Below are 17,605 nucleotides of genomic sequence, written 5' to 3' on the forward strand. Positions count from 1 at the left end.
GAGCGATGATCGCCAAACGAAAATAATTTGAAATCTGCTAAATTTAATTAAAATCGGATAATTATATCTTGTATATATAATATGCATTACATTCTCTATGGACTGCATTGCTTCAGCTCAAGTTTAAAGTTGAAATTATCTCTTAAAATCTCTATTAATGTTATATAAACATATTCTCCTCAGACTGTATTTCGGCCAACTTCTCACAGATTTCAAAAAGTTATATCTCAATTTACTCAATTTTAGTATATTTTAAAACAGTCTCCAAAACTGTATAAAAATGATTTTTTACATCATTCTTTGCGAAGAATTTGCCAATGTTTAGTTTTTAAAGTTTTAAAGCAAACCAAAACATTACTTTTTTATTAGAAAAACTATATATAAATTTTAAAATCTGATCAAAAATTGTCATAATAGACAGAAGTCTAGGATATTTGTTACAATATGTTTTTTTCTTAAATCGGTTTCTATTTGAAATTGCAACAAAATGAGAATCTTAGAAAAAAATGGAATGAACAACCTTAAAGAAATAGCCTACTTTTAGGCATGTTGTTTTTTCGTAATTGTGCTTACGTATAATTACGTTGTATCTAAAATTAAAAACGTAGAAAAAATCCAAATATTATATTTGCAAAATTTGTGATGATTTTAATCATAAATTGAAAAATAACTTAAAGATTTGTCTAATATCTGATCAATGCAGACAATTAAGAAAATAGTTGGAAATATTAATGTGGATGAAAATATGCCAACAATACGAAATAGGATTAACTTGTCCTTGGACATAATCGTCTCTATTAATAAATTGAAACAAATGAAAAATGAAATTAAATATGTTTTCAAGCTTGTAGTCGAAATAATGGGCTTAATGGCCAATTAACTACCTCTTAGTTTCTTTTGCAATGAAAGTTACTTCAAGTTACTTCAAGCGAGGAAGTGAAAGGACATGTTTAGTTTAAGATGGAAAAACTAAAGACCAAAACTAGTTTATTCTTTGACCAAAAAAAAAAAGAATTCATTGGGTTGTCAGTTACGTTTAGCCAAAAATCTATCGATGCGGCCAATTGAAAAGAGTAAAATGCGAAAATATTCCGTTATTGAAGAGTGTAAAAGTTTTGGTTTGTTTTTCTGTTGGCTTTTGGAAATTCACACAGTTTTGGTAGGCTAAGTTATGTTTATCTAGGATTACCATAAATTCCGCCAGTAAAATTACCATTAATTTATTTTAAGTCCAAAACGTAATTACCGCCTCATGCAAAACATTTTATAATGCCAATACGCAGCTGCAACGAAGGCTCGCCAGCAATGACGACGACGACGGTGACGGCGACGGCGACGACTTTTACTCGCCGCAGCTGAAACCAAAAGTAGAGACAGCCAAATTGGTTGGAGAGTTGGTTGCAGTTTCAATTGGCGAGTGGTGATAGCGAAACTAGTTTCCTTGAGACTCATATAATTGTCAATTAGACTGTGCGGCTTAGGAAGCGACAAAGCAACGAACCCACCGATAGACCAAGACCAAGAGCAGCACCAGTAACAGTAACAGCAATAGCAACATCAGCAACATAAGCAACATCAGCAACAACAACAGCAGATGCTCCGATGCACAACTGTTGGAGCAAAACAACTTTGATGTGTGGCAGAACCGGTGGGGCCGGAAAATCTTGTCGCCGGGAAAACGAAGCTCCAAAACGAAGCTTTGTGGTTGTCCCGTCTTCATCTCATGTGGCTATAAATATGTTGACAATGCCTGGAAAACGCTTTAATTACGTTTTTGCCCTTGACATTGAAACGACGACAACGGCAACGGCAACGGCAACGACGACGACGACAACGACAACGGCAACAACTAACAACATTGACGACAAAAGAAGTCGTCTGAGAGCGATTAACTAAAAAACCGCTGCCAGCGAAACGATCGTTTAGCATTTTCCGGACACGCTGTATATATATATAATATATATATACATATGCGTGTGTGTGTGTGTGATTAAAGTCGCGTGTGTATTTGTTTCCTTCTTTTTTTTTGTTGTTGTTGTTAAAACTGTTGTTTGTTAAACTAAAGGAAAAATTAATTAGTCAATAATGCATTTAAATGTAAGTGTGATCGAAAATAAAATTACAAATAAGATCTAAGTTGAACTTTTGCAATGAAATAAGAGCGAAAGTGCATTTGGCGAAAAGAAAACTTTCACCCTAGCATAGTGAAAGTGGCGAGAAATTCGACACATGCAAATTAAAAAAACAGAAAAAGGACAAATGAAATCAATTGAAAGAGCATTTGCAATTAAAAAGAATCTTATTATTAAACTACTCAACGAGCATTTTGTAAACTTTCTAATCGAAAACGAATCTTTTTAGAATCCTCTTTTCGATTAAAATAGTCCTGAATGTGTTCTTTTTCTGATCATACATGATTACTTTTTTTGCCAGCCATGACTTGTTTTGTTGATGTTTTCTTTTTAACATTTTCGACTCTTCTTTGAGTCATATTTTTAATCAAGCAAGGCCATAGCCTTATGTATTATTATTATGTTTTATTTTAAGAAGATTTTGAGGTAATTAAAGAATAATTAGAATAAGAATTTCTTCTTTCTATTCAAATGCTGACTCCGTATTAAATTAAACTAACTTTTTTACATTTTCTGTTGCACTCTTTTTCAGTTCTTTCCATTAAGTTTACTTTTTTAATAACTGAACACAAGAACTAAAGAAATTGAATCAAAGATCTAAGATTAGCTCAGGAGCAAATGCTTTTGATAACTTTGATTTGATGATCCTCACTCCAACAGATTTCAGACCTTTGTTTTTTTTTTTTTTTTTTGAGCCAATTTGTGTGTATTTAACCAAGTTTGAAATTTCTTTATTTTGACTTGACCAACTAGCCATTTCAAAAGTCGAAACTAAAGCGATACATGCCAATCAAGAAGTTGGCTCTTGCTATTTTGCAATTTGCTTTGAAATTGAAATTGGAAAAATACGTCTGCCAAACCCGTTTACCATTTTCAACTGGCTACTGGTCTTTAACAAAACCATCAATCTCCCAAAAAAATAAAGAAAAAGACACCACCGAAAAAAAAAAAAATACAAAATGAACCATAGAAATGAAAAGTCTACATACAGAAAAATCTATTACAAATTTGGACATTTAAACCGAGCCGGTGTACACTTATTTACCTTACCATTTACATTTACCCCATTTGACAACTGTCACAACGCTGTATGACATGAGTCTCTCCGCCTGTCCCACCTGTCCCACCTGTCCAAGTGTCCGCCTCTCCGTTTGATCGCTTAGTCCAATTAATTTTTACCTGTCTTGCTCGCGTAATAATTTTGTAGGCAATTTATTAGGTATGCCTCACTTAGTTTTAATTGAGCGGCTTTGATAAAAACGCATTCATTTTTCATTACAGATAACAAGGCGGAGGCAATCTCCGCGTCCAATTGCCATGGGAGATGGTCATTTGATCTCGATTTCATTGGCCATATCCATTTTGCTATGCATTCCCACGGTATTTGGCATAAGGGGCGGCTCGCCAGTTGTTGTCGCCGATGACGATCAGAGCGAGGAAGCTATGGAATATGCCCCACAATTTGTAAGTATCTCCAAAACTTTCCATTGATCTTTTCATACATTTTAATGCATTTAGTTGTTGAAATTAATATGTATATTAAAGTGCACACACACATATTTACTTTTTATGGGTTTTTTCTATATTGTGTAAAAAACAGTAAAAAAACACAAACGCATTTTCCGCTATTGAAAGTGAATGTTGTTTTTTTTTTGTTTCTTATATTTCGCCCACATAAATCAACTTGTTGCTGACCTGGGCCCCCACCCTACTATCCTGTCCTGCACATTGTCTTTTTGTTTTCCACCAAAAAAATACTAAGGGGAATGGGGGAAGGTGAGGTCTTTTGCTGATTGCCATAGCACACACACACAGACACAAAGAGAGAAAAAATGCGTTTTGCGTGCACACACGATCTAACGATCAACGATCCAAACGATCGACAGACACATTGGGGGGCGCCATATAAGGTAAACTTGCTGCTGCACCTCAACCTACGATCTCAAAACGAAAGGAGGCCTCAGCAGGTTACACACAAAGAGTCAGAGGCATGACAACGTGAGTCACGCCCAAGTTCAAAATAATATTCCAAATATTCTTAATAGCAATAAAAATTAGAATTAGTAAATTACAAAAATAAAGCCAAATATTTGCATTTACTTGAAACTAATTCTTACCAAGAACAATAGTCAGTGATCATCTCTAGTTCTCTCACACAAATTGAATTCATGTTTTCTTTTGTAACTGTTAAAACTGTGACAAGGTGCGTTTAAAATGTTTTTCATGTCTGCCTGCCCGCCTGGCTGACTGTTGGTAAACGCCTTGTGTCTGTCAGGGGAATTTCATTTGAGTGACTCTGCCCCGTGTTCCAAAACGATCTGTCGCTCCCCTTTTTGACAACATCGTATGCATAATTTGCATGCATGTAATTGTATAAAACGATTGGTCTTATGACCAGCAGCAGCAGCAGCAGCCACTCATAAATGTTATAATACCCTGTACAAAATGTATCCTAAAACGAGTATATTTGCTTCATCTAACAGAGAATAATTATAAATCAGATGTCTTTAGTAGCATTTGCCAAATATAACCAAAAAGTAGCTAACATATGATGGTTTCAGTTTCTATATAAAAAATTACGCATACGCACCGTTGTAGCTAAAGTAATAGAAAGCATTGTTAGATCAATTGTTTGCAATGCTTTTCCACGGGCATGAAAACTTCTTTAACACGATACTCAAATGAACCTTTTTTTTCGCTGGTTCACTTCATGAGTTATAGTTCACACACAAAGTTAGTGAAAATCGACCACCAGAGTATATAGTTTATGTATATTTTGTTGTAGCTGTAACTGTCTTTGCCTCACGCAGTTCTGACTGTAAGTGCAACTTATGCAATTGTGATTAAAAATATATGCCACACATGGATTTCTGTTGCTGCTCAAGTTACGCTTTCGCATGTGATCATTTGTTTTGGTCCAGACAGACAGCAGGCAGAGCAGAGCATAGAGACTTGCAAAAATTGATAGGCACCCAACAACTGTAGCTAGAGTCAGAGTATGTGTGTGCGTGCGTGTGTGTGTGTGTACATACATACATATATCCATTTATGGACGTCTGCGCTTAATTGAAGCCAGACCAGGCCAGGCCAGGCCGCACCAGGCCAGGCTAGGCCAAAGAGACTAAAAAGTATGCGAAAAACTTTTGCAATTTGTGTTTAAAACGCGCCATAAAGGTGCCAAAAAAGAAGGTGGTGGGCTGCGGGACAAAGGTGCCGGGGGGCTGCTTATGGTGGGGAGGCGGGACGGACGCACACTTTTTAACAAATGACAAGAAATGCTTTACATTTTTTTCTATTAATTGAATCTATGTATGTTAATATACATATATCTTGGTCATTTTATCCCAATTTAGTTTTGTTGTTCGTTGTTCGTTGATCGTCTGAACTGAACTAACTGAACTCTCATTTAACATTTAACTTGGATACCAAAAGCCATAAACTAACCAAAAAGCAAAGACAACAAATGGCTAACATCCAACAAATGATTTAGGAAGCATTCCAATGAAACTTACATCACAAGACTAATAAAAACGTGTCTCTAACTTGTTCCTTCACTTACAACAAGCTTAGGAATTATAGAATTTTGCATGGAATATACAACTAAACTTTATCTTCATCTTTTTTTTTTTTTTTGTTTTTGGTACTTCTCTTTAATTTGTTTAGGAACATCCCGAATATGCCTTCAGTTATGGCGTTAAAGATCTGCACACAGGCGATGTGAAATCGCAATGGGAATCACGTGATGGTGACGGGGTCAAGGGGCACTATAGCATACTCGAACCGGATGGATCGATTAGGACAGTGCACTATACGGCCGATGCCAAGAGAGGTTTCAATGCGATTGTGAAGACGGTGGGAGCGAATTCGCATCCCATTACAGAGACACCCGACGGGGCTGCAAATGATCTAAACGATGATACGTCCCAATCCAAGATCAATCATTACAGCAAGGATCAAGAACACATTGTCTTAAGTTCGGATATAAAGCCATTGAAGAAACCCATTGAAGACTTGACGCATTCACATCCGAAAATTCCCAGTTTGATAGAGTTCAAGCCACATGCCCGGATCAAGCAGGTGCCCATGGAAATGGAGCCAGGTATTCGCGACAGATTGCAGCAGGCACGAGACAATTATTATAAACAAATCGCCGCTGCCCAAAAGCTGCATGCCAGCAGCAATTATCCCTCTCCCAGTATACAGGAGGGTGAATGGAAAGCCGTCATTGTGAATGAGCCCAAAGAGTATCGTCCGCATTATACGACAATTCAGCCGCAGCCGCATCATCATCCGTACTACGATCACTATGCTCCGAAGGACTTGCCGGCCAACTACTTGCATCATCCTTCGGTGCCGAAACAAGCATTGCACACCAGTTTCACCCAATCAAAACTGCGACCCACCGAGCCCATTTCCAATCATATACACCAGAAGAAAGTTGTCCATACGACGCCAGGACTGAAGCACTACAAATACAAGGGGGTGTCCAAGAGTTATGCCCGTCCCGACTATTCGAGCTACTTCCAAAGGAAACCCAAGAAACTGATACCACATTATCGTCCATATCCAAAGGCCAATTCTCGTCCACATAAGCCAGGCAATTCTGGGGCTTCTGGTCCCGTTCTCTTCCCCGAGGTATACGACGAATTCGAGAATATTCAGGACGACGAGGATAACAGTGAGGAGATCGATGAGCAGGGAGCCGCCTCGGCCAGCTTGGTCCAAGCCATGGTGCGTAAGGATAAAAAGCATATGGTTCCCATGTACGCGGGCGGACACAAATTCAACTATAGAAGTCTTATTGGGGTGTAAAGGTATCTCCATATTTATATGTTCTTTTTATATTAATTTGCTTCTATTTATTCGTAATTTATTTGTATGTTTAGTTATTTCTGTGTTTGTTAAAATAAATGAATTCAAAATAGGTTGGCATTTCCATTCAGACAGACTCTGAATAACTTTAAGAGAAAAGGAGAGTGAGACAATGAGAATGAAAGAATAAAGAAAGTAGTAATGCACTTGGGCTTACATGGCGGATACGTATTAATACATTCCCCAATATTTAGAATTAGACTGACAAATAAAAAACTATTACTTTCGGTTGTATAAAGAATCAAAATAGTTGTAAACTCAATGGCAAGCGATCGGTCAATGTCTTTGTCTGACGAGATTGACTTGATTTTCCACGCCTCAAAGATTTTGTCAACCACTTTTGTTTATCACACAAAAAATATCCACAAATGTAGTTTCTCGATTAAAAATGTTGAGAGCATTTTGGAACAAGTTCCCATGTGCCTGACAGTGCGTGAAAATAAATTCGGATTAAGCAATTCGCATTCTAATTGCCAACTGCAATGCCGACTGCCTCTCTTCTCAACTTGAGTCAAAAGTAATTTAGTTTATGTTAATAAATTAACTAGTTCTAGTTTTAAGCCAACGTGCCCACATACATTCCTACACACACACACACACACACACACACATACATACATGTGCATTTATATTTGGCATTCTAAAAGTACTTTGGTTTGGCTAAATTTTTTTCGGCTCTTTCTGTCAGCATGCGTTATGACATTGAACTGAAAGATCGTAGTTTCAATTCTCATAAATAAAATATATATACCGAATATGGCCAATACGAAAAAAAAAAAACAAACGCACACACACAATAACCAATATATTGTGTGATATAGAATAGAACATACAAATCGGTCGCGTTTCTAAAGGCGTTGCCTCAATGTTCTCAATTAAATAATTTACAATTTTTTAGACAGATTAGGCGCCGCCTTCAGTGACGACTAGTTATGACTCAGCTGTTAGTGCGTTTGCCTTACATAGAATTGGCCATAAGCACAGGCGTATATAAATTATTGTAAGTGAATCTAAATCCGGTTCAACTCTAAAACGTGCCTATTCTAATCGATGTATGTATGTATAGAATAGTTAGAACGATTTCTATTGCATTTGAAATGCGAAATCGAATCAATTAATTGTACAAATTCCAAACATCATTTGTGTAATTTGTTTCTCTTGGCATAGCATATCTTAACGCCTAGCTAATTTGTGGTTGTCATTTTTGTAGCGATGGCATAATCAACCTGCTATATGGTGAGCAATTTAATTGTACGAAAGATCATATGTCAGATTTTGAAATTTCTTGTTAACAATTTCCTGTCCCGCCTGTGAAAATTTTCATCCATGTTTACCCCATGCATTTATCCATATATTGTTTGTCAAGTCAATCAGTCTGTATGTCTCTCTTTGTGTGTGTGTGTGTGTGTGTGTGTGTGTGTGTGTGTATGTTTGTATGGCAAACTCAAACTTGGTAATCCATTAAGACACAAATTGCGGAGGCAGTAGGTATATATATGTGCAGAACGGATGAACAATAAAGAGGGGGAATCAATAAATATGAACAGAAATGTGTTTCATTTACATATGAATGTAAATGCTTAATGAATGTGATTGCTTAATTGCCTCCCCCTCCGCCCCACCACCCCGTAAGATTAAAAAACTCTTGACTTAGCTGGCAATTTCTTTTCAGTTTCTTTTTTTTTGCCCACACGACATGACTTTGAACAGTCGATGTTAGTTTAGTCATAATTTAAGCTAACTGCAACTATTCCTTAAAAGTTATTTCATATGTCCCGCTGGCAACACGCATACGCCATGTTATACACACACACACACACACACTTAGACCCAACCCAGTCGGAATTTTCGCATTATATAAACTAAAAAAAAAGCATATATATAATCAACTTTTATGGTTTTTTTTTGCTTTTTTTGCATTGATAAACTGGTTCAGTATTGAAAAGTTTCAGTTTCTATTCTAAGTAAGACAGAGATGTGATGTTGGCCTCACATAAAATCAGTAATTTTATCGAAAATATTTTGAAATGTTTACGCTGCAGCGTGTACAACAGCGTTTCGATTTCTACTAATTTACATATACTAGGATACTACTACAAAGTCATATGCAAATGATGCCAAATCAAGATTTTTCAATTAAAAATCAAATAAGAGTAGAGGGTGAGTGGCGGATGATGATGACGATGATGACGACGACGACGACGACGATATGAGCCGGGGGGGGGGTGAGGCGGATGGAATTTCGTCATGATATGTCTAAATAGTAGGCATGGTCGTGATTTTAAGCCAGCTGTAGTAGAGCACTTGGCTTTTCGCTTACGCAATTCAAACCAAGTCGAAGTTGTACCTGAGAGATCTGCGTGTGCGTGTGCGTGTGCGAGTGTGTGACAAATGCGTGGCGAACTAAACTCGTCCAATCGTCCATGTCGTCCACACGTCTACTTACCACCGACCGACCGACCAATCGACCGACCGACCCCCGTTCCACACCACCCCCGCCCCCTGTGCCAATGAAGTAGGTCAAAAAATTCATTGCTTAGTCTGAATTTTCAGAAAATTCAATTAAATTGCATAAAGAAAAAGAAAAAACGCACACACACACACACACACATACAGGCACACCAAATGGCCCATGCAAACCTGAAAGATATTTCTAACCAAGGTAACAAATTTGAGTAAATCAAAAGACATTTAATTGCTGCACCATGAGCAACTAACTAGAGGTCGTCGAAAGAAAGGTAAATGACAGTCACTAGAATTTAGTCCTCTCCACTAATAAACCAAAAACCACAATTGATCGTTTCTTCTGATATTTTTTTTTGTTTGAATTTGCGTGATTGGTTTTTAGGATTGACTTCCAATTAAAATATCAACGCGTGTCAAGGCGCCTCCAAAAACTTCGCCCCGATTTCAATCACTCAGCTCATTTGCGGTTTATTTGCACGCCAGGCCTCTGGATATTGTTGGCCTGGCCAACATATGCATGGGGACAAATTAAACTACGATTAAGGCATATATTTCAATCAATTCAAACAGTTTTCAAAGATTGATCCGATTATTGTATGTGGCAATTAGCTCATACTTTGCCATACATTCATTTGAATTGCGCTATAATTTCATAAGATATATCCAAGATTTGATATCTTTTACTTACAACTTATTTTCTGCAGAGAACGTAACGAAACATAGAAGGCACACGCACACACACACACACACACACACACAGAGACCCTCCTTGTTTTTTTTGATGCCGACTGACCTTAATTGCCAACAAGTCAACACTTTGGCCATATCGCCAGTTATGCGATTAATTACATATATTCTTCGACAAAATGGTGACATACATAATCCGTAGCACAAGGCAGCTACACACGCATATACAACCGAATATTTATTGATATCGAAAAAATATGAAAAGTGCTTTTTAGTTTGTCGTATCCTGCAGGGAATGTTAGATAAATGGTGTGCCAAGGAACAGTACAATTAGATCGGTTGGCATCCAGGCAGATCAGGTTTGTTTCATACTAAATACACTTACTTCTTCGCAATACACAACAAAACACAGAAAAAAAAGGGGGGAAAAGCAAGAAGGAAAACATCGTCAGCAATATTTTTAAAATACCCTGCCATAAGCAAGTACCTTAGCTTAAACACGTTATCTGATGATGCAGATTTGTTAGTTAATTCATAATACTTTTATTTGTATGTAGAAATGACAAAAGGATACTCGAAAAAGTAGTCAGCTCAGTTAATAACTAACTGGAAATAGATATAAACTTGTCTTATTACGTTATATCATAACTCTGATTTTCGGCGTAGAAGTTCGGAGGATAATTTCCTTGTTTCCTTTCCAAGTTTGACACATTTTACTGCCGTCTCCTACTAAAGAAATGCTAAACATTTAGATTGCAATCGATTCAAACTACAGTAGAACCTTCGAATAAGGTATGACAGACACAGTTATTACGATTAATATATTCTAATTGCGGCGGTGAAATCTCCAAGGATAAAGGGTATCATTAATTCGACAAACGGGCCTGGATTTGATTGCTTTTTGTGTCTTTCCTTTGGGCCTAGCAGTTTTTGCGAATACACGCAATGGCCTCCGATTAAAATCTAAATCAAATTAAGTCGCTTTAAAAGCATACGAGTATGCAAAAACAAAAAAAAAATAGAAAAATCGAAACAAAAAAAAAAGAAACCAAATTGCATTGCGCGCAGGCGTTTACTCTGGGTATGATCTAATAAAAATCTACAGCGACTGAGAGCTGCGAAGGTGGGGCCAATTGCTGGTTTTGTGCTGTGTCGCCGAGGGACAGGTTGCAGTTTTCACAGCTTGCGCAGTTTCTGCACTTTTCAGAGAGAACCAGCATCGAACAGTCGATCGATCAATTCTTCATATCCACGCTTCGCCGCCAAAAACTTGCAGTTTCAAATCTCGGTTTTATTTTTTTTGTTTTTGTGTGTTTCTGTGTTGTTTTTTTGGTCGATTTGTCGCCAAACTGGTGCGTAGCTGCGTGCAGCACCCGACTTGGCCAACTGACCGAACGTATATAAGCGATTATAGGGCCGGGCCTGGCCATCAGTCCACCGCGTTGCTCCACATCCACCGTATTGCGTGAGTCGTGCAAATCGCCGTCGTGCAACTGATCGTTAACGAAATACTAAAAACAACCAACAAAAAAAAAACAACAACAATACAAAAATTTAAGAATAATTTTCAAAAAATAAAACCCAACGGCTGAAGGATTAGTCCACGCTTTTCACTAATTTCAACAAGGACTACAACTATAATAATCTACTTAAAAAAAAAAAAACTCATCTTCAAGATCTCTACCAACAACAAGGATAATAAAGGACTTAAAGAATTAATTTTTTTTTTTAATTATCCCGAATCAAACAAAGTGCAAATGTTATCGAAAAAGTCTTTTGTGTAGTTTTCATCGACAAATTAATATTTAAATAAATATATTTTCAATTTATAATTTTTTTTCTGTGACATAAAAAAGTGAAACATGAAGGTGGGTCGTTTGATAAGAACAGTTTTCAATATCATTAAAATTCAGTGTTTTAAAACTCAAAAACAAATGAATAACCATTCAATTGATAATTATTGATGATGTATTAAATAGCCTAAACTTTTCACCCAACTCTCAAATTTGGATATATATTAAAGTCGATCGAAAATGCACTTGAAATTTACGTATAGTTAAATATTTAATCTAAAAAAAAAACCTAAACCCTTTAAAGGAAATGAAAAAGTATTAAAAAATGAATTATAATTGTAAAGTATATTTCAGTTCAATTCAATTTTATGAAATTTTTAAATATCCAAAATGTTTGTTGCGATATTTTATGTTGTGTTTTTAAATTTAAAATATTTATCACCAATTTTAATTTTTAATTTATTTCAAAAACTTTTAAAGGATTTTTTTTTTTGGAATTTCAAAGCAGACTTGAAATTAAATTAAATTTTACGTTTCAAGTCGCTAGATGGAAATTAATTTTATTTGGAAACCACTTTATTTAATATTTATTATTACTTTAAATAAACTTTTGTTAATATTTTCCAAATCAAATCAGCTCAATAGACAGCAAATTGAAAACCTCAAATTAGGATCAGGAAAAATTTAGTCTAACGTTTATATTGATAAGTTTACCAATTGGGTTAAATTGACGCCAAAACAAGTTTGGAATTTTTTAAATTTAGATTTCGGTTTTCGATTAATAAACTCTCATTCCATGTTGACTGTGAATTATGAAGAATTAGGTTAAAAATTCTGATCTTTGAGAGATTTTAAAAAAGTTTTTAGTAAAGAAGTGAGAGAGAAATAAATTTTGTTAAATAACTAAAGTTTTTTTAATCAGTTAAATGTCTCTGAAGGTTCCTTAATCTAATATGTCATATATGTATATCTGTCTTTGTCTGCCTACTCTAGATTCAGTTGATACTGGCCCTCGGTCTATTGGGGTCAGTGGTGGTACTGGCAAATCCTTCACCCACATTGCAACCACAGATTGTACCCTGTGTGCATGCTGCCACGGCAGGCTACTCGTATCCGGCTCCGGGTCCGACGCCATTGCCATTGCCCCCGTCACCAGTCGAAGTGAAATTCTCGGTAACGCCTGGAGTGACCAAGTACAGTCAGTCCCCAGCTATATCCACCTATGGAGAGAATGGCCATATTCTGCACACATCGGTGGGTAGCTCATCTGCCTCGTACGAAGCAACAGCTGGCATTTCAGGCATTTCGCATGGCGGCGGATTGACTCAGATAAATAAGTATATAGCCCCCGTATCGAAGGCTCTGTTCACACCCTCGGCGGAATATGGAGGACCTGGCATTACGTATGCCGACAAGTCGCCAGCATCTCAATATGCAGCCATTGCGCCGTCAGGATTTGAGATCAAGAATCTAGTATCGCCGGCTATTTCCAAAACTGTCTTGACAGCACCCAAATTGGCCACCTACCAAACCTCACCAGTGACAACTAAAGTGGAAACCTACACTTCGCCTGGGTATACCTATGCCAAGGCCACGCCTGGCTACTCTAAGGTGGAGACATACACATCGCCGGGCTATTCTTATGGCGCAGCCACACCTGGCATTTCAAAGATCGCCACCTACTCTTCGCCTAGCATAGACTATGCAGCTGCCTTAGGTCCAGCAAGCACATTGAAACTGGGCACCACTTCCTCACTCTATGCGTCCAAGGGCTCAGGATACGCTGCCAGTTATGTGCCGACATTGGCCAAGTCCTATCTCTCAACAGAATCTATTCCCTCGCTCACAAAGTATGTATCCGGTGGCTCTTCTTATGTGTCCAAGCCATTGGCTCTCGCTCCTGCTATAACTAATGTGGCCAGCTATGCTGCTCCTGCCATTACCACTTACTCGGATGCTTCTGCCCTCAAGGTAGCCAGTTATCCGTCTCCCACGATATCGACATATGCTGCTGCTGCTCCGGCCATTGCCAAGGTCTCTGCGGGATATGCGACAAGTGGTTCAGGAGCCATTTCCCATCAGTATGTATCCAAGCCCGCAATATCTACCATTTCCGCAGCACCTGTGGTCGCCAAAGTAGCCAGCTATGCTGCTCCAGCCATTTCCACTTACTCATCAGCTCCTGCTGTCAGCAAACTGTACAGCTATGGCGCTCCCGCTACTGTCGGTGTGTCCTCAGGATATGGAGCAACATCCCATCAATATGTATCCAAGCCCGCAGTAGCTCTTGCTCCAACCTTGTCAAAAACTTATCTGCCGGCAGCTCCTGCCATTGCTGTCTCTGCTCCAGCCAAAATAGCAACCTATGCAACTCCAGCCATCAGCAAGATAGCCACAGGATATGCAGCAAGTGGCTCGGGAGCTGTTTCTCATCAATATGTCTCCAAGCCGGCAGTGGCTACCTATGCAGCTGCTCCAGCTGTCTCCAAGGTATTGAGCTATGCAGCTCCTGCCATCTCGACTTATGCATCTGCTCCTGCCATTACCAAAATATCAAGCAGTGCAGGACCCCTGGTTTCCACTTATTCCGCAGGACCTGCCATTGCCAAAGTGGCAACCTACAGTCAGGCGGCTGATGTGTCCCATCAGTATATCTCCAAGCCTATAGTTGCTGCTTATCCAGCGCCTGCTCCTGCTGTGGTTGCCAAGGTGGCCAGCTATGCTGCTCCTGTCGTCTCAACCTATGCGGCTGCTCCTGCTATTGCTAAGGTTTCTTCAGGATATGGGGCAAGTGGCTCGGGGGCCATATCGCATCAGTATGTGTCCAAACCAGCAGTCGCTACCATTTCCGCAGCACCTGTGGTCGCCAAAGTGGCCAGTTACGCTGCTCCAGCCGTTGCCACCTACTCATCTGCTCCTGTCTTAAAGAGTTATGTTGCTCCTAGCATCACCAAAGTGGCAACAGGATATGGCAGCAGTGGATTAGGGGCGGTATCCCATCAATATGTATCCAAGCCCGCAGTGGCTCTTGCTCCAACCTTGTCGAAAACTTATCTGCCAGCAGCTCCTGCTATTGCGATCTCTGCTCCAGCCAAAATAGCAACCTATGCAACTCCAGCCATCAGCAAGATAGCCACAGGATATGCAGCAAGTGGCTCGGGAGCTGTTTCTCATCAATATGTCTCCAAGCCAGCAGTGGCCACCTATGCAGCTGCTCCAGCTGTTTCCAAGGTGTTGAGCTATGCAGCTCCTGCCATCTCGACTTATGCATCTGCTCCTGCCATTACCAAAATATCAAGCAGTGCAGGACCCCTGGTTTCCACTTATTCGGCAGGACCTGCCATTGCCAAAGTGGCAACCTACAGTCAGGCGGCTGATGTGTCCCATCAGTATATATCCAAGCCTATAATTGCTGCTTATCCAGCGCCTGCTCCTGCTGTTGTTGCCAAGGTGGCCAGCTATGCTGCCCCCGTCGTCTCAACCTATGCGGCTGCTCCTGCTATTGCTAAGGTCTCTTCAGGCTACGGCACCACCAGTTCAGGAGCCATATCGCATCAGTATGTGTCCAAGCCGGCAGTGTCTACCATTTCAGCAGCTCCTGTTGTAACAAAAGTGGCAAGTTATGCTGCCCCCGCCATTTCAACTTACTCTTCCGCTCCTGCTACTCTTAAGGTATCCTCAGGATATGGAGCCATAGGTGCTAGCTATGCTGCCCCCGCAATTTCCACTTACTCATCTGCTCCTTCTACGCTTAAAGTATCCTCCGGATATGGAGCCATCGGTTCAGGTGCGGTATCCCATCAATACGTATCCAAGCCAGCTCTGTCTACGATTTCAGCTGCTCCAATCACAACTAAAATAGCTGGTTATGCCGCTCCCGTTGTGTCCACCTATGCCGCCGCTCCTGCTCTGACCAAAACAGCCATCGGTTATGGAGCAAGTGCTTCGGGAGCCGTTTCCCATCAATACGTATCGAAGCCCGCTGCGGTTATTACGCCTGCCTTGTCAAAGGCTTATCTTCCAGCCGCTCCAGCCATTGCCATACCTGCTCCAGTCACAATAGCTGCTCATGGAGCGCCCGCGATTACCAAACTGTCAGGATATGGATATGGAACAAGTGGAGGAGCTCTGTCCAGCATCGGACTGACATCCCACGGATCTGGCACTGTCATTGGTAAATTGGCTGCTCCAGCCATTGCCAAAATACAGACATCAGGCTATGGTAGCTCTGGCCATGGAGCTGTTTCCCATCAATATGTGTCGAAACCGGCTCTTACACTTGCACCTGCTCTAACCAAAACCTACTTAGCATCTGCTCCGGCTCATCAAGTGGTCAGTACATATGGATCGAGTGCTTCCCATCAACTGGCTCCTGTTTCCATTGGCCATTTGGGTGAACTTGGAGGAGCAAGCCTATCGAAAATCTCCTCTATACCATCTTACTCTCTGGGTGGAAAACTAAGCACCACTGCCTTTGGCAGCCATGGAGGAGGTATAAGTCTTGGACACATTTCTTTTGTAATGCGCTATTAACCAATTTGTTTTCTAGCTTTAGGCTCTCTGGGATCTCTTGGTCATGGAGCTGGCTCTGGAGCTGGTTATTATGGTGTCATCTCTTTGGGCCATCATGCGGCCACTCCTGCTCTTACCTATCAGGGACTCTTGTCGCAAACAGCTGGCCATGGCCATCTGGGCTCTCCCCTCTCCGGCTATGAGCACGGAATCGGTGGCATTGGACCGTTGGGTGGAGGGTTCTATCGCTATGCACAAGGTGTACCAGCTCTAAGTGCTCCAACGCCACTGGCTGTGGGTGGGTACCTGAAATCAGCGCATGTGGCTCAACCAGCAGTTCTTAAAGTGATACCAGAGAAGCATCTAGAACATGTTGTAAGTAAACTGATTACCTTTTTACCTAATCTTCAGTTTTTTTGAGATTTTGTTGTTCTTGTTCTTACCCAGGATACCCATCCACGATATGCCTTTGAGTACGCTGTGAATGATCAACATACGGGTGATCACAAGCATCAGCGGGAAGAGCGTGATGGTGATGTGGTCAAGGGTGAATATTCCTTGGTCGAGCCCGATGGAAATGTGCGTACAGTCAAATACTACGCCGACTGGGAGACCGGATTCCATGCCGAGGTTATCAATAGTCGTGATCAAGGCAAAATTGTGGCCAAACGTCAACTGGCCACTGCCAAGTCGTGAGGTTCTTTTTTTTTTGTTTATTAGATCAGACCACTGATGTATATCCTAACATAACCTCACTTCTCCTTCCACTCTCAATCCACAACTTCACTTGCAGCTCGGTTTAGTCACAGAGAACTTACAGCAGCAACTGTACATAGCCTAAAACATTTCCATTAAACAAAACAAAACAAAAAATTATATTTATGTATGTAAAAAAAAGAAAACAACTCCCCCGACATCATCGTTAACTATGTCACACAGGCGCCCCCTATCATTTGTTTCATATACATAGGACTTCTCTTTCTATATCTCTGCCCATGCGTTCATCAATTGCTTGCGCTGCTCTCTCCTTCTCTTTCTCATAAACTATACTGCACGTTTTTCTTTTTTTTTAATATTGTATTGTATATAATGAGTTGTATACGTTGTAAAAATAAATATTCAATCAAATCTTGAGGTTTAATA

The 17,605-nt window shown here is 39.7% G+C and overlaps 2 protein-coding genes across 3 annotated transcripts; both read left to right on the forward strand.

The window, feature by feature from the left end:
- Positions 1-3,427: 3,427 nt before the first annotated feature.
- Positions 3,428-7,027, forward strand: LOC6643022. The gene is made up of 2 exons (XM_002065757.2): positions 3,428-3,596; positions 5,796-7,027. The coding sequence occupies exons 1-2, from the start codon at positions 3,450-3,452 to the stop codon at positions 6,942-6,944; spliced, it is 1,296 nt and encodes a 431-aa protein (XP_002065793.1). The 5' UTR covers positions 3,428-3,449; the 3' UTR covers positions 6,945-7,027.
- Positions 7,028-11,988: 4,961 nt separating this feature from the next.
- On the forward strand, positions 11,989-17,513 carry LOC6643203 (ice-structuring glycoprotein). Of its 2 annotated transcripts, none has more exons than XM_023176111.2 (4): positions 11,989-12,025; positions 12,944-16,442; positions 16,500-16,837; positions 16,910-17,513. In XM_023176111.2, exons 1-4 carry the CDS (start codon positions 12,020-12,022, stop codon positions 17,156-17,158), a joined length of 4,092 nt encoding a protein of 1,363 aa, XP_023031879.1. In that variant the 5' UTR covers positions 11,989-12,019; the 3' UTR covers positions 17,159-17,513. The 2 variants fall into 2 exon arrangements, with proteins under 2 accessions (XP_023031879.1, XP_023031880.1); XM_023176112.2 differs by having other exon boundaries at positions 16,506-16,837.
- The last annotated feature ends 92 nt before the right edge of the window (positions 17,514-17,605 follow it).

This window comes from Drosophila willistoni (assembly GCF_018902025.1).
Source record: "Drosophila willistoni isolate 14030-0811.24 chromosome XR unlocalized genomic scaffold, UCI_dwil_1.1 Seg41, whole genome shotgun sequence".
NCBI classification, from domain to species: Eukaryota; Metazoa; Arthropoda; class Insecta; order Diptera; family Drosophilidae; genus Drosophila; species Drosophila willistoni.